Here is an 18263-nt window from a genome sequence, read left to right as displayed (position 1 = left end):
TGTTGCTGAGGGTCGACTTGTGTTTCTCTTTGCTGATGCAGCTTTCATGTTTTTGGTTGTCATGATTTTTATTCTTCTCTCTTTGACACTTTTACAATTCAACAACTACTGCAAATCATGATTACAAAGACACAAGTGAGTAAGATGTGTCAGCTTTACTAGAGGACAATCGGACAATCACAATTTGTATTAGTGATTTTTTAAGGTAACATTTTTGAAGAAGCACAGCGGTAGAAGATAGAGATTGTTGCGTTGATGGTGCATCAGACTCAAATCATTAGGACATAGAGCAAACATAAGAAATCTTCATTAGCAAAGGAAAACACTGGTCACATTTAGACCTTTTTCCTTTTTAAAGGATAACTTCAGTACTTTTTTTTGACTAATGGAAATGACAATTTTTGGAACTGGTCCAGAATTGAGGGAGTACGCTGCAGCCGCCTGCCGCTGAACGAGCTGCGAGGCAATTGAGCAGCGTTAATGTAACGTTACGTTCACTAAAAGTGCTTGTTTTTGCTACTGACAGAATCAGATTGTTATTATAAGTGTCTGAGTACATTATGGAAAGGACCCTACAGAAAAATATAAAATGTTCTTAACCCTGTACTTGATCCGGTCTGTTTGTTATTGTTTCCAAATCCCGCTTAAGGAGGAGTCTCGCTGTGAAGTCTGAATATCTGTATACTCTGGCTCAAATAAATATCGGCGGTCGTCGAATTCAATAAGACTTTGGCCACACTGACGAAATCATCTAAATATTCAGCCATGACATTGAAAATGTTTCAGATAACACTAAGCTACGCTTTCTATACTCCAACACAACAATACCATGGAGGTATTCCACTATTCCACTGTTGTCTTCCAGCAACTCATCACCTCGCCAGATTTCAGAATGAGACTTCTCCTTGAGCGAGACTCTTTCCATAATGTTGTCAGACACTTATAACAACAATCAGAGCCTGTCATGGCAAAAACAAACACTTTTAGTGGACGTAAATGACGGTGCCAGCTTGCCCCAATAGCACCATATTGCAGCTTGTGAGCAGCTGCTGTCTACAGCGCTCTCCCTCAATACTGGACCAATTTCAGAGATTGTTGTCCCTATTAGTCAGTTAGAGACAAAAACATGGGAAAATAGGGTCCTGGGTGAGAAATACTGAAAGTACCCTTTAATGTAATCAATCCAATCAATGGCAAAATTTAATGACCACAAAATAAAATGAACCTGCGTCAAGTGCTCGGTTTACTAGTGTGGATTTGTAATAAAGATGTACTCGGAGGAAGTGTGAAAAGTGTGGAAAGAATATTTTCATTTTCAAAATATGCACCTATTGTGACAGATTTAACCATTGTTTTCTTGTTCTGATAATAAGTGGAGTGACCGTCTCCATGTAAACACACATAATCACTGAACAATACTACAAACTACAGCCTCAAAAATTACCATTGAGTTAAAGAAGCACCATGAACTTCACCATATTGGTATATACTTAAGGATATTGCATTATACTGTAAGGTGAGTCAGGTTTTTCCACTTCCGTTCTTTATGCAGACATAAGTCTTATTATCTGTGTGCAACACAATGGATACTAAAGGTACTTTACAACAATACTGTGGCAAACTGAGAAAATCAGGATGAAAGCAAAGACACTCTTCTTCAGTGTGCAGATGTACTACTGCACAAAAAGAAAAGTAGTTTTTAATCTAATAAACACTATTTTGTCTTTTTGCTTGCATGGTTTGGAGAACATAAAGCAAGTGGTATCCCCCCCTCAACCTGGGGTAAAGTTTGGTTGGGTTTATAGAAACAATAAATAAACAAAAACAAATCTTGACCATTGACATTTGAACAAAAATAATGATCTATAAAAGCTTTATATAAAAGGCTAACATTCCAGTGGCTGAGGAGGATTTGTCCTCAATCATCGTGCTGTCTTCAAGGGATGAGGACCTGCACAACAGATCACTCGTTAGTCTGCATTCATTCAATACCAGACGTTAAGTAGTATGTGTGTGTGTGTGTGTGTGTGTGTGGGTGTGCGTGCGTGTGTGTGCGTGTGTGTGTGTGTGTGTGTGTGTACCTTCGGCCTCCCCAAGGCAGAGCTCCTCGCACTCCTCCAGGTGGAGGAAGCGGTTGTCGTTTCCTTCACAGCCGCTGTAGATGAAGGGCCTGCAGGCCTGAACCTGATTGTTAAAGTACCAGCGCATAGTGTATCGTCCACAGCTCCCCTCCTCCATGGGCAGCAGGCACAGGTCTGCTGGAGCTGCACAACACACACACACACACGTGAAGAGTGTGCACGCAGAGACATAAAGAGGCACATACAACAAGAAAAGGGCCGGCCAGGCAGAAATAAGCAGAGGCAGAGCAGTAATAAAGAGCAGCGCACCCAAAACAAGCATTCATGACCACAGAGATCGAAACTCAATCTACACCAACCTGTTTATTCCAATCATAATATATGTTTTAGCTGTACAGTAACTCATTAGCACTGATATGTTATTCTTTGTTTTTGTATTTAATTTTACTGGATGCATTTATGCCTTTAAGTCAACAGCAAAACAGCCGACGCAGCCGGAGACATGCAGAGAGGACCAGACACCAGGCAATAAATCCCCAAACAGGACAACCGCACATGAGCTGGTTTACCTTCCCCTGTGACTCTCCTCTTGGACCTGACTGATTTGGACTTGACTGCTTTCAGAGGTGTAACTTTGGCTGCTTTCTGAGCACCAACTCTTGCTGTTTTCTTAACATCAACTGTGGCTGATTTCTTTGGTTCAACTTTGACTGTTTCAGTCTGTTTGTCAGGTTCATCCTTGACAACATCACCTGTCAGCGCGCACGCACACACACACACACACACACACACACACACACACAGACATACAGCAAAGACACATTCAGTATAAATAGAAAAAAAGGAGAAAAAATACATTAATGTGATAACGGATTTAAAGATCATGATCTATGTGAAAGTTCACAGAGTCATGATGGTATGTACGTTTAGCAGGCGTGGGTGAGAAAATATGCACGGCCAACATGTTCTCGTAATGACGTGAAATGAGCGCAAAGTGAAACACACACACTTGATATGAGACACACTCCTCCAGCACAAATTGGATTATGTGCCAATTGAATAAACCGAATTATGGGATATGAGCACAAATTTGACACGCCGTCTTCTGTTCATCACATGAAACAGAGTTTTGTGAATGTTAATAGACTAACATAATTTAAAAACGTGGGAGTAACAATCAGATTGACGTATTTCTTTGAAGTCAGGATAATAGTTTGGTCGCACAAACTTGATGGTATAAGTTGGGAGTTGAACAAATGAGGTCAGATGTATGTATAAACTTCCACTGTGTTGTTTAAATGCTCAATTAAAAAGGTACCCTGTGGAGTTTTTGACCACTTGTTTTCACAGGTGGCTCCCCATTTTGTCTGTGTAACATGGATGTAAACAATATGGATTTCAAATTCTTCCAAAAATCAGCTTTGGAAATATTTTATTGAGAAGGAAAAACATTCATAGGCCTTAAAGGGATAGTTTGGGTGTTTTTGAAGCGGGGTTGTATGAGGTATTTATCCATAGTCAGTGTATTACCTACAGTAGATGACAGTCGGCGCGCCCCCCAGTTTGGAGAAACAGATAGGAGTTACCGCACGGGAGCAAAGCAATGTACTGCTGTGGACAGCAGCAAAACGTATTTTAGACACAAAAGGCCCATCTAAAAAAGTGTACGCTATATTGAGAATATTTTCACAGCTTTACGTTGTCATCAGAGAACCCTTTCCGATGAGGAACTGAAGCCATTGTATCCATCTATGCTCTCAACAAAGCCACCAGACTCCATTGAAAAAAACTGGAATTTCATCTTGCAGAACACAGGAGTTGCAGGTCTACCGCTGCCTCGATTGGTTAGTTTGTTTGTGCTTTCTGCAGGAGGTAAAATTACTGTTTTTTTGGTCTGGTTGCTTTGGTGAGAGCATAGATAACGACTTCACGTCCCCGTCGGAAACAGAGACTGTTTAGCTGTCTCATGGCAAGGTAAACTGGTCAAAAGATTCTAAATATAGCGTATATTGCTTTGGTTCCCGTGCTGTAACTCCGTCATCTACTTCAGGTAATACACTGACTAAGGATAAGTACCTCATACAACCCCACTTCAAAACACCCAAACTATCCCTTTAAGCTGCCCGTGTGCTTCTTCAAAACTGCTTGTCAGATGGTTGTATAACTTCCGATCATTAAAAAAAACACCACAAGGTGTTGTATTTTATTCTGGGAAAACTTATTTTTTCACTTCCATGCAGGGAACACACACACACACATGTTGTTCAGACAATGTGCTCATTTCACAAATTTCACGCGAGACCAGGTTGGTTTAGGTGGTGCTCAGTGTGTAGGAAAGTGCTACTTCAATGCACGACAGCATTTGGAAACGGTGTGAAACAAGGTACCGTCACTCTGGTTGGCAGAGGGATTGAAGTAGAGCAGCTCTGAAGCAGGGTCGTCGTAGGTCTCGATGGAGTAGATGTGCTCGTAGTCCGGGTCGTTGGTGTTCACCACCACACGCAGCTCACGGCCTGAGAGAAATGCAACGTCACACAGGTCAGAGATCCTTCACCTCTGTGTGACGACCTCCAAGCTTCAGATAGAGGGAAGGCTCAACTCAAGAAGCCTCTAAATGCAAGCACAGAACAGTGAAACAGAGACTACGCACTAATATTTGTGAGATATAGAATACACAATATGTGACATAAACATAAATGGAGTCCTCTGTTTTCTTGCTGAGAAAACCACCCTGTGCTCAGAGGTCTCCAGACGCAGTGCCACCAAGTTAAACCTGTTTTGTTAGAGACAGACACACAGATGAAGACTGATAGGCAGAGGCATGGACGGACACACTCACCCTCCTGACCCTTCAGGACCAGCTGTTGCTCTGGTGCAGGCCGAGCCCTGACCGGGGGCTGGGAGCGATTTACCGGGCCTGAACCTGAGAGAGCCAGATAGGACGGGGAGGAGCGAACAGGGACACCGAGGGAGCAGAGACAGGAGTCAGGGAGCGAGGGGGGGACCAGGTAAGTGTTACACAGGAGGGAGAAAAGGAGGGCCGGAAAGGTAACATGTAGTAAAACCTTCAGACACGTGAGCCAACAACAACCCCAAAGCCCCACAAAAAATCATTCCACCGTTCCAACAGACGCACCAGCTAAAAGGATTTACAGAGTTTTTGCAAGACTGTTCAACATGTGGAGGCAATCTTCCAAAGACTGGCCGTAATCCTTTAAGGACTCAAGTCGCTGCCGTACGGACTTGTGTCGCACTCGAGTCAAACAATTTTTGACTTGAGTCCAAACCATCGCTGATTTGTACATTATGAAACACACAACTATTTATTAGGTAATAATAAATAAATTAAACATGAGTGAAATGTTTGTTTTGACCTCATTCTCAGCAACACTGCATATTTATTAACTGCTGCTTCACAACACTGGTGAAGTCCTGCATTGATTAACAGCCCACAACAAACACATGAGTTCAAACTTTGGGAAAGTTAATCATTTTGATGTTTTCACTCATTTTCTTTTTAATTAATTTACTTTAAAATATTTAATACGGCTGAACGATTTAGAAAAAATATCTAATTGTGATTATTTTGACTGATATTGCAATTGCAACATGATTTGCGATATTAGAGGGAATGATAATTTTTACATCATTATTCTCATTTTCATTGAAAAACATTAAAATGTTTAGGTGGGATTTGTACCAAACATAGATGTTTTCTAAAGTCTTTAGAATATGATGTGTAAGCCAGAACATCTCTACAGCACCACAATATTTAATTTAAAATGGTATTTTGACACACATTTTGCCTTTAACAAATATTGTGCCTCCTGCGATTTGAAGATTGCAGTTGGCTTTACTGCGATTTGATAAAATTTTGATTCATTGTGCAGCCTTAATATTTAGTGCTATCCCTTCTCACTGATTGGAAAAAGTACATTATTCAGTCTTTTAGTGTATGTTTATATAATATACAATATAATCAAAGGCCATTTGTCATAACTCTTTGAATGTATTTTGTATGTTTATGAAAGTATGTATGTTTAACATGTATGTAAATTTGTTGAACAGAGCTGCGTAAAGATGCAAAATTAATTTCAGTTTAAACTGACAATAAAGTTGTATCACATTGCCTTGATCAGAGCCTTGTGTCCAGTCAAAGGCGTTTATCATGAAGATAAATTAAATATCAAAAAAGTTTTTATAAAAGGCACTTAAACCTGCAGTAGGCAGTATATTTTTGGCATCATTGGGCAAAAATTCCATAATAACCTTTCAGCATATTGTAATTCAAGTGTTCCGAGAGAAAACTAGACTTCTGCTCCTCCTCATGGCTCTGTTTTCAGGCTTTAAAAAATCTAGCCTGTGACGGGAGACTTTGACCAATCACAGGTCATTTCATAGAAAGAGTGTTCCTATTGGCTGTGCTCTGGTCATGTGACCGGTACTTGATATTTTTAAATCCTATTTGCTCCAATCTCGCCTACTTCAGCTTTAAGACGAAGTATTTTTTTTAAGATCAATTTGAAAAAGTCTTGGCTATTGGGCCTCATGCAAGAACCTCTCGCACGAACAGATGTGTTCCTTGAGTGGTTAAGGAGAACTTGTTGCATTCCCCAATTTTCAAATATTTTGAATTTTCTCTTGGATACAAACCTGTCGTAGGTAGGATTAGTCTGCTGTTATCCAAACCTAATCGTTTCACTGATGGATTGTATATTTCATTACTCTGAACTGAAGCAATTTTGAGTTTGAAAATCCTGAATGAATTACACTTCATAGTTGTGTTGACATCATGTTTGACTCTGACATTCAAATTTAAATATAAATCTAAATGTATTCATATGGCCTATCATCATCTTGTTATTGTATAACATTACAGTATTAATATGAACATCTCAAGATGCAGAACCAATTAAATCATGCTCTAATTGAAGGTTAATTTGTCTGGACGGCACGAAAAAAAAGTAAGAGAAAGATAAGACAAGAATACAAAAATGTTGTTGCACGTGGCCCAATGTCTGGCTAACTGAAGGTCAATTTGTGTCTGTTCATACAGTAATAAGGTCAACGGGGAGTGTAACCAGGTGCATTATGGCTGACTCACTTCTTTTGGATGCATTAGTGCGTCCGGCCCTTGGAAGAGAGCGCGTCTTTAGACAGCGTGCTGATATATTGTCAGAGAAAGATGAATTGGACAGGACGTGTAGTCTTTTATGGTATCATTGGGGCAATAATTATGCTAATTCAGGTAACACTTCATTTTAATTAGGTGATACTCAGCAAGTAACCTATTTGACATTTCTTTGGAATTACTACCAAATTACCCCAATATTTATCAAAAAGCTATCAAAAAATACTTTATTATAAACATTATTTAATAATTATATTCCGCTATTTCCCAATAAGCAGTAATAAATAGCTGGTAATTTATTTAATATATTTTCAGGAAAAGAATACAAAGATAATTGATATGCTTTACTTCCATGTCTGCTGGTAAATAGATAATAATTAGCAAATAACTTATTTGAAATTTCTTTAAAAACTCCATGAATCATTACATTAACTACCAGGTTACATTTGTGTAGACAATAAGTCACACAATGGTGAGATTTGTACCTGATCAGAAGTGTCTTCTATTAGTTTTGGTTTTCCACCTCCGATGAAGAGCAGCCGCCTCTCAAGCCTAAGGGCCCTATTTTAACCATTATATGCTGTTTTAGCATATATTTATTAAATAATGTTTATAATAAAGTAATTTTTGAGGTAAATTTTGGGGTAATTTGGCAGTAATTCCAAAGAAATTATAAATAGGTTACTTGCTAATTATCACCTAATTACAATGAAATTTGTGGACCTGTAAAATGAAGTGTTACCTAAATTCACAATTCCCCTGAACGCGCTCTCATTTACGCACAGGTGGCATTCATCATGTTTACGCGGGTCATTTACACCATTTTCTGAAGTATAAGCCCACGTACGATAAAAAAAATAAGAGAAAGTTAAGATAAGAATATGAAAATGTTCTTGCATGAGGCCCAATAAGCGCATTTTACACCACCTTGTTACTTTGTTCAAACAGGTAATATAACTATTTTTGTGTGCATGAGGTTAAACTGATCATTTAAACCACACACAAAATGCTTCATGAGGGCAGATACCCCAAAGCACTCTAAAGATATATGATACATGAGACTGACTGCTCTCTCTACAGTCTCTGCAGCAGCATATGTGGTACAGTATACCGCTGTGACTCATGCTAAATCACAGCCCGTCTGTCCACCCTTCTCTCATCTGCTGCCGTCGAATGCTCACTCACCTCCACACGCTGAGGATCAGACAGATGGACGGGAAGGAAGCAGAAAGATGGAGAATAAAAAAAGGTCAGCTTAAAGAGTCATGGCATTGTTGTAGCTTCTTTTGTATCATGCTTTCAGAAAGTTTAGCTGTGACTCATATGCTGTGATTTCCGTCTGAAGTTCAACTTGGGGACAACTCTGTTATGAATTAGCAATGCGAGCTGCACGAAAGACTCACCACAGTGCTGACTCATCTCTGAGCGAACGTACTCTCTGACCTCATACTCCTGAATTCAAAATAAAAAAAGGGGGAACAGAGCAAAGAAACACATTTACAAACACAACCCTAATATCAACTCTGTATAAGTGTGTGTGCCGTCTTCAGATTGAGCCCCGCGGTAAGGCTCAAGCACTGACCGTCATGCCTGGCTCTCCTCTGTCTCCCTTGGCTCCATCTGGTCCCAGCTCTCCCTGCAACATGGACAGGTATTAGGACACACAGGCGACCCACAGAGAGGCTCGCAGCACAGTACTTCATTAGGTTGAGACCAGGTGCAGCACATGAACTAAATGCAAAGTCAAAGTGAAAGGTTAAATCTGCAATTGTGACTGTGAAAAAGGTTTTCTCAGTCTTGACGTCCTGTGTCTGTGTAAGGCAGGCGTATTCAAGGGGCCGGACATTTACATTTCCTAACTGATCTGCAGAGTAGATTAGTAGATTATTGTTTTATTAAAGATAATGTTGCATTTAACATCTTTTTTTATTCAGTTTGACTCTCCTAAATTCCCACTGCTTGAACATCCTGCGTTAAAACTTTTTAATAAAATAAGTATTTCTGTGTTTAACAAGACATAACTAATGAATGGGCTAATTAGCCTACTAATAAAATAATGATCTTCTAATAATCAAACAATGTAAACACCCATAAACTCAGAATGTTATCAGGTTATTTATATAAAAACACAATGATATTGCTTTTAACCATCCGTGACAATAGTGTGAGTGGTAATGTTGATGAACGGGAATAAACTATCTTGGAAGAAATTATTATTATTATTTAAAAAAAATAAAAATACTTTGTCATATTTATGAATGCCAATTAAATAGGCCTGGTGTATGGGATCCATTTGGTGAACAAAAAAAAACAAATTCAGCGAGGAAAGCTTTAATAATATGTGGTTGTCATTTCAAATAACCAGTTTTTGCTCCATACAAATTTAACTGTCAAAGCGGTGAAGTCTGGCGCTGAGGGAATTCAGTCTCCCAGAAAAATGTGGACAAATTGTCCCACTGTGGGGATGTGTAATACTGGAAGTAATTCAGCGCTGTGTGATGGTATGTTTTTGATAAGGGTCCCAAGAATTTTGTGACCTTGGTATGTGGTTTTCCTATCAAAGATGGTTGCCAAGAAAACAACCAGGAGACGAGTGTGACACTGACCGCCTCTCCTCGCTCCCCTGGGATCCCTGGGATACCGCGTGGACCCACCATGGAGGGACCGATTGGACCTCTCTCTCCCTGACAGACACACAGGCAAAACAACATTACAACACACAACATGTCTGCAGTGCACAGGTGTAGTATTACATATGTATTACATTACATATGTCCCACTGCCTCTTTATACACAATCTCTGGACACAGGTGGTATTTGCTTGCATAGTTTCAGTGAAAACAAAAGAAAGATAACAGTTTATTTTGCACTCTATTTCCATTGTTATCTTTCCGACTGTATTTACAGTGGTGGACGAAGTACTCAGATCTTGTACTCAAGTAAAAGTAGCAATACCACAGTGTAGAAATACTTCTTACTAATAAGTAAAAGTTACGCATTCGAATATTTACTTAAGTAAAAGTACAAAAGTATTGCCATCACAATATAGTTTAAGTACCGAAAGTAAAAGTACTCATCATGGAGCAATGGCTAATTTCAGAATAATATATATTATATTATTGTATTATAATTATTACTGCATTAATGCGTACATCACGTTAATGTCGAAGCTGGAGAAGTTGCAAACTACTTTATAAACTTTATCTGCTGGGTAGCTTGTGAATTTCCACTGAACATTAAAATCTTATTTTTATCTTCTATTATTTTATCTATAATAATGGTAATATTTTGTATTATTAATCTGAATCTGCAAAGTAACCTGTAACTAAAATTATCAGATGAATGTACTGGAGTAAAAAGTTAAATATATGCCTCTGAAGTGTGGTGGAGTAGAAATATAAAGTAGCAAAACATCTCAAGTAAAGTACAATATCCTAAAATTGTACTTAAGTACAGTACTTGAGTAAATGTACTTTCCATCACTGTATATTTACTGTACTTATGCGGCTTCAATCCAGACACACAGTATCCAAAAGTTAAATTCACAACGATGCAGACATCAACGCTACAGAGAATACAATTTCATACTGTAATAATGCAGTTCTGGTACATCATGTAATTATAGGTTTATAGTGTTTATTGCTTTTCCATCCTTATTAACAGATCAGATGCTCAGTTTTCAATTCCGAATGCACCAAAGCAAACAATATTGGTTTATGAAAATAATGCAACTAGGTTGACTCAAGGGAGGTGCGCCCATCAAAGAGACTCAATATTGCCCTGCTCTCCTGTCACCAGCTTCCTTTATTTACTTGATGATGCAGCAGACAAGCCAGTCAAACGCAGGACCCATCAAACTGTCAATCATCATGATGAAGCAATACACAGCAATCAAACAACACTAGCAGGCAGGTGAAGAAGAAACAGGAGAACAGTCTGAGGAGAAATACAAAAAGACTGTATTCTTTTTATAGCCGTCTTGCATCATATTTTTAATGTCACAACTGTCAAAAACAAAAGTTTTATCTTTGTTGCCACTCACACACCTCTGACTGCTGCTATTTTGTGCACTCACGTAGTGAAGCAATTGACACTTTTGTCTATTCTTGCTTCCATTATACATTATTTTGCTTTGCTAGATCGCCATCAAATGTGTGCACAGTCATAGTTGATGGTGCACCCATTAGCTGGTGTAACAAGGACTTTAATATTATGTAATGATATCCTATCTCATCTCTTTAATAGACCTCTGCCCTCGTAGATGTGACCTAAGTGTAGAATTAGCCGCCATCAAGCCAAAGTAAGGATAAGCCCTGTTTTGACCGCAGGAACTTTCCTCCAGAACTAGGAACCTTTTGAGGAACTGATTGCCTTTCGCTAATACAGGGACCAGGGTCTATATTAAGTTCCGGGGACATTTCACCCTACAAAAAGGCCCTGGTCAGGGGGTAGTACTATCTGGAAGTACAGGCTTTGCTGTTGGCTTCTCGACGCATTTTAAAAAAGACAGAGAGAAAAAGAGAGAGAGAGAGATTGCACGCTAGCGAGCTGAGAGGGCGAGCAGTAGAAGAGACTGGCAGTGCAGCGGTGCTGTAAATGAGAGAATAAAAGTAATTTTCTGATTGTTTCATGGCGGTTACGTTCTAAAGCACAAATAAATAACATGGCCATCTGGAATGAAGCTAAGTGAGAGTGGTGTGAAAATGGTCAGCAAACGTCGCTTTGTTTCTTTTACGTATCACAACAACAGCTTGTATATCTGCAGTCCTCGGTCTTCCGGTTTCTCTTTTTGAATGACGAATACAGACAAAACGTACGTGGTAGTTGGCCGTCGGCTGTAGTCTTTGCAGTGTGTTCGAGTGCAGCTTTTTGGCCAAAACAAAGGCGACGTGAGGCGACTCAATTGGGGGCGTTTGTCGACGCCAGTTCTTTGATGACAGGTCGGTGTGTCTGGTTTAGTTTCATTTTCCTCCTCTGCATTTCATTCATTACATCCAACGTGCATCAGTAAATATATCCAGCAGTAAATGCCGTTTATGTCAGTGTTGTAATGTTTATTTTTTTTTTTAAACATATCCTTTTGATGAAACTGGCGGACAGACTGGAGTGCAGGCTTCAGAGTGTGTTTACCACCGCTACCACCAGCAGCTCTCGTCCCATGTCATGTAGCTTTTTCATACGTCAGTGGACTAATTTGCCTAATCTTTGCAGGTCTTTAAACCGCGGTGAAAATGCAGACAACAATGGGCTGAAGTAACTTTTAGTTCCTTTAAAAGTAGTTCCAGGACTAAAATTACCAGGAACTTCTTTGTGGAAACCTGGTTATATTCACCTTCTGTCCCTGGAGCCCCTCTGGGCCTTTAGCACCAGCTGTTCCCTGAGTGCCAGTCAGGCCTGGGACCCCATCCACTCCTCTGGGGCCAGGAGGACCAGGTACACCAGACGGACCCTACGTGAAGCACAGAGACAGTTAGCTGTGGATCTCAAGGTTTCCTGTAGTTGTGAGGATGAGCGATGTTGTGTTTCTGATACATCATATGGAGATATAATATGGAACAGCACGCATACACACACTGTACTGCTGAAGTTAGACACTCACCCTTTCACCTTTCTCTCCCTGAGCTCCTTTGGGTCCTGCAAGCCCGTCAAAACCACGGTCACCCTACAGAGACAAAGAAAAGTGGTTACACTTCATATTGGACACATTTAGAATTAATGAAGCCTCAGAGACACAGATAGACTCGTCTTTTTTAGGGGGGTAGGGGAGCTTTAGGGGGAGATAGCAGTTCAACCATAGATGTCACATAGAAGTGGTGTATATCATCTCAAAGCTGGGAACCTGAAGACTAATTTGAGATGCAGCTCAGCACTGTGTGTCAAGTTGTTCTAGTCACAAATCAGAAAGTAAAAAATAAATAACTTATATAAAGTGTGTAAAGGCTAAGAACATTATGATAGAAGTATATAATGGTCATTCCCATGCTCTATTATGTCTCATAAGTTGTTGCAGAAATGTTGGGGTTGATACCAATTGTTACAAAGATTTTGTGCTAAATTTAACCATTTTTTACCACTCAAGAATTGATAAAAATGATCAATAATCCCTCCAAAATACCACATTAAGACACCAAGACCTTGAGGAACACCGTAGAAAAAGCCATGCTGTGATTTGGTATCAAAAACTTTTGACAGTTGGAGAATTGTGCAAGAATTACATTTTTCGGCGATTGGATGGCGAGCACTTCTGTTGTGGAAACTGATCAGAAACCCCCTTATTGTCAATCTACCTAGACAAGCCATTTATGCTCTGAATCTTCTTGGTCTCTAGTTTGTGGCTGTAAAGTTTCATGAGGCTGTGATTATCCGAGAGGTCACAACAGGTCATTTTATACAGTGAGGGCAAGTTTTAAATAAATGCTCTCACTACAATGAATTGGCTACTATGGGGACTAATATCATCACACATGAATACAATTGGGCTCATGTATGCAGAAATATTCAAACAGATCATTTTTAGAATAGGCAAAAATAATAGCGCATGAACATTTTTTTTTGTTTTTGCCCCAAAACTGCATGTGATTATCATAAAGTGGGCATGTCTGAAAAGGGGAGACTCGTGGGTACCCATAGAACTCACATACAGTATATTGAGAAAAGGGCCTTGCCAGCTTTCTCTCGACAAAATTTAGCCTAACCTTGGAGAGTTATTTACAAGTTCGGTTGGTACCAATGGATTCCTTAGCTATTGTAGTTTCATATGATACCAATATATTCACTCTAGCTTTAAAACTGAGGCCGCTACAGCCTCTTGAATACAGTAATATCGGCCGGGATCACCGGTGATCCCGCAGCTCAAAGTTATACAGCACATACCTTGGGACCGACCAGTCCTTCTTTTCCAGGGGTCCCTGGGGCCCCAGAAGCTCCGAGATCGCCCTGGAAAACACAGAGAGCATTCCTGTGGATGCCCAATCTTTAGGAGCACACTGGTACACAGATATAATACACCACATAAGGACTCTTTTTCTACCACAAATATATTACTCATACCTGTTCACCTTTTCTTCCTGGTAGGCCTGATCGTCCATGAATACCAGCATCCCCCTGCACACAAACACTCAAGATTCAATCACTTTCCAAGTACTTACCACACAGTACATGACTCATACATGTCTGACTCACAACTTTGTCAAGTTTGATGTATAATCACAACAAAAGGATAGAGTATCTAGCTTCACGCACCACCAGCTATTAGGGAAATGTTAACATGTTTCTTTCTTCATTATTCGGGCAGAATAAAATCCCACAGTGTCAAAATCCCATTGGATGTGAAGTTATCACTATACCATGTCTACATTCATGCTCATTTCTTCCTCCACTAAATCACATTTTCTCCGTCTGTCTCAATCCCACCTTGTCTCCTTTGGGTCCATCGCCTCCACAAGCCCCCTTGGGTCCTCGGTCACCCTGGAAACACACAAGTGCATCATTGACAGAGGCATGTGAAGAGTCTCAAAGGGACAAGATGCTCCGAACCAGCCAGACAGAGAGTCCATCCACAGACGGTACTTTAACCTGCCACTCAGACTGAATCATTGTCCACGAGCACTGACATACACAGCGAACATCACCCAACTAGTCCAGCTGGTTCCAAACAGCGACGGATGTGACGCAAAACTGGGTGCTATCATTCTCCTGATAATGGGTGTTGAGACAAGTGCAGCAATACAGCTGCAGAGGACCGGCTGATGTACTGACGTACAGGGTTTTTTCAACACAGTTTTTCTTTTTAAATTTTTAAAAGTGGCTACTAATTCATAAAACTTTTACACAGTAACTATAGGAGTCTTTTGTACACACATAATTTAGCAAATGGCACAGAAACTTAAGATAACTAGAATTATCGCTTTGCGGTTATATGCCTCCGTCAACATCCATGTCTGTCTAAAACATCATCACTTCATCCTGTTTTGTGAGGTCATAATGACCTTGACCTTTGACCACCAAAATCTAGATTTGCCAGATTTCAAGAAATCCCCTCAAGGCGTTCCTGAGATATCGCGAGAATGGGACGGACGTGAGGTGACCTTGACCTTTAACCTTTGAACACCGAAATGTAATCAGTTGATCGTTGAGATCAAGGGGACGTTTGTGCCAAATTTGAAGAAATTCCCTCCAGGCGTTCCTGAGATATCATGAGAAAAGGCCAGACGTACAGACTTACAATCCAAAAACATAATGCCTTCAGCCATGGCTGTCGCCGGCACGGAGCCATAAAAATTGGCCAACCATCATATCTGTACCCAACTATGGAGATATCCTGTACTCCCATGCTGCTCATTCTACTTTAAAACTACAAGGAGATAGTTATTGTACCATTCATTGTACTATATGAAAAAGTAGGATGTTCTTCACTGTACATACGATCATTCTTGTGTATAAATGTATTGTACTAAAGCTGCGTCACTATCTCACACCTATTCTCAAATTCAAAACAACTTTAAACACAGAACCAGACAGCCAGACTGGTTAACTCATGATATTGGAAAGATTGCCTTCCATTATTTTCCACCAAGAAAAAAGAATTAACTTTTAAAGGAATATTTGGATATTTTGGGAAAGAGAATTAGCTGAGAAGTGATCAATATCACTCTCATGTCTGTCCAGGCAGCAAACTCCGGGTCTGAGAAGTGAAGCCAATGCAGAAGTGTCTTAACCTTGCATTCTTTCTAATAGCCAGCAGGGGGCGACTCCTCTCGTTGCAAAAAGAAGTCTGATTTTATAGAAGTCTGAGAAAACTACGCCTACTTCTCACTTGATTTATTACCTCAGTAAACATTGTAAACATGGGTTTAAGATCTCAATCGAGAGTTTCAAGTCTTCTTCAATACAGCATGATGTTCATTTAGTAAATTATGGTCCCATTTAGAGTCAAATAGACCATAAAGCAGGGTATACTTTAGGGTGTGGCTACCTTGTGATTGACAGGTCGCTACCACGGCGTTGTCCGGTATGGGAGTTGTCCGTGTTTTTGTCTTACAACTTTAACCAAGAAATGCTCTGGCACATAACCTCCCGTAAAACGGCGAATTGTCGTTTTTAAACTCATTATTATACTTTTGTATGTATAAAACAAATATTAAGACATCTAGAGGTGCTGGAAGGTGGAAAAATAAATATTCCTTTAAAGATTCAACGTCTCATCCTACTGAGTAATTTGATACTTTCTACCTTTCTAGAGATGTCTGTGATGGAATTTTTCTCACTTATTTTTTATTGCAACCATTACTGCAAAACCAACAAATCACAGAAATGCAATCACAAAGCAATCACAGACATCACAATGTAATCATAAACCTGTTGATGATTACATTGTGATGTCTGTGATTGCTTTGTAGGTATATGCTTGTGTGTGACTTGCAGTGTTACCAGGATAGTTGTTTCTCCTGCTGTACTCTGGCCTCTCTTACAAAAGAGATCTTTATCTCAATGAGATTACCTGATAAAGGTTAATACTAATAATAATAAAAAATAGCCTGCCAACACCCTTCTGAATCGCGCCCACATCTTTGACTCGTTCAGTGATTCAAATAGAATTCAAATGAAGTGAAAGAAAGAAACAGGAATTAATTCCATCAGGCTGAGCAAAACACCCATTTTCGGGTATTAATCATCATAATGTTGGGGTGAAAGCAAATATTCTGCATGGATATTTTTAATTTAATCCTCTGCAATCATATCAATTTGATGCTATTATCGAGTTGTGACCGTCATCACCGACTCCTGAAAGAGGCTTCAAGGTTGAAACCACACAGAATGAACAAACACCGTCTCAAGCACACACACACTGATAATACCTTGACTCCTCTCATTCCTAGGACACCGAGCTCTCCCTTCTCCCCCCTCAGCCCCATCAGCCCGTCTTTTCCTGATAAACCCTGGAAGAGAAAACATCAGTCCATCAAAGAGAGAAAACCACACACAGAAAATGCTAAATCTGTATTTGGATGGAACTAAATCCACAGACCGATTCACCAGGTACTCCAGCGTGGCCGGCTTCTCCCTGCAGAGAGACGACAGAATTACAGTAATTAGAGCAGTCAAATTATTACGTGTGCCGACTACCGCCTGGCTTTGCTATTAATCATGACACTGATTTAATCACAATGATCATCCATGCTCAGCGTTACTCGCCTTCTGTCCACCGGGGCCACGGGCACCCGGGAATCCTGTGGACCCTCTTTCTCCCGGCTCTCCCCTCAGACCCTGATGTCAAATACACAGAAATATGCATATTGATCATTTGTAATATCAATACACTGACCTCTTGGTTATTACAACATAGGAATATTGTTTGAATGTCATCTTTTCCTGGTTGTGTTACAGTTAAATAATCAATTGATGCGCCTGCTTGGCCATCAGATCCACGTTACTACTGTCAATATATCATCCACCCCTAATCTAAATGAAATACTGTTAAAAGGCAAACTATCTAATGCTGAAACAACTAGTCTAATAAGCAATTAAGATAAATCACAGACAACAATTTTGGTAATTGTTTTCTCGAGTAAAAATGCTCAACATTTGCTGATTTCAGCTTCTCAAATGCAACAAATCCTGAAGCTTTCTCTGCTTCATATCAGTGAAAATTTAATATCTGAAGCTGTTTTGGGATAAAACGAGAAATGTCACATTGGATTTTTGGAAATTCAGGAGGGCATTTTTCGGCAACACTTTATAATAATATAATAATAAAATACTTTATAATAATGGTAAATTGATAGTTAATTAAACTTAAACAATGACATGATAATTAATAATGTTTATTAATTATTAATAATGCTATAGTTTGTTATTTCATCATTAGTTTGTGTAATGTGAAATCATTTGTTTATAAATTATGTATTGTATCATAATTGTTGATAACAATTACATTCTAATTACATTAGTTAACTATTTATTAACTGTTTATTGTTGCACACATAATAACCTTTTATATACTATATTAAGTATTTGTTAATGATTACCACAAATATTTGTAAAACATCTAT

The 18263-nt window shown here is 39.4% G+C and overlaps 1 protein-coding gene across 4 annotated transcripts in view; it reads right to left on the bottom strand.

Annotated features, from left to right (window-relative positions):
• Window positions 1-1018: 1018 nt before the first annotated feature.
• col7a1 (collagen, type VII, alpha 1) overlaps window positions 1019-18263 on the bottom strand; it is an 88366-nt gene continuing 71121 nt past the window's right edge. For 2 of the 4 annotated variants that reach the window (XM_037781834.1, XM_037781827.1), the window contains exons 103-119: window positions 17407-17478; window positions 17240-17275; window positions 17070-17150; window positions 14626-14679; window positions 14263-14316; window positions 14086-14148; window positions 12812-12874; window positions 12545-12661; window positions 9819-9896; window positions 8795-8848; window positions 8616-8664; window positions 8398-8406; window positions 4921-5004; window positions 4469-4594; window positions 2651-2833; window positions 2082-2264; window positions 1019-1951 (exon numbers count right to left, since the gene is read on the bottom strand). In XM_037781834.1, coding sequence (XP_037637762.1) covers window positions 1923-1951; window positions 2082-2264; window positions 2651-2833; window positions 4469-4594; window positions 4921-5004; window positions 8398-8406; window positions 8616-8664; window positions 8795-8848; window positions 9819-9896; window positions 12545-12661; window positions 12812-12874; window positions 14086-14148; window positions 14263-14316; window positions 14626-14679; window positions 17070-17150; window positions 17240-17275; window positions 17407-17478 — 1335 coding nt within the window. In that variant the 3' untranslated portion in view covers window positions 1019-1922. The remainder of the gene's footprint in view (window positions 1952-2081; window positions 2265-2650; window positions 2834-4468; window positions 4595-4920; window positions 5005-8397; window positions 8407-8615; window positions 8665-8794; window positions 8849-9818; window positions 9897-12544; window positions 12662-12811; window positions 12875-14085; window positions 14149-14262; window positions 14317-14625; window positions 14680-17069; window positions 17151-17239; window positions 17276-17406; window positions 17479-18263) is intronic. The other 2 variants (XM_037781847.1, XM_037781839.1) reach the window with 2 other exon arrangements.

Source organism: Sebastes umbrosus, chromosome 1 (assembly GCF_015220745.1).
Source record: "Sebastes umbrosus isolate fSebUmb1 chromosome 1, fSebUmb1.pri, whole genome shotgun sequence".
Taxonomy (NCBI): domain Eukaryota; kingdom Metazoa; phylum Chordata; class Actinopteri; order Perciformes; family Sebastidae; genus Sebastes; species Sebastes umbrosus.
Note: the sequence above shows the minus strand (reverse complement) of the source record. Positions and strands in the feature narration are given on the sequence as shown.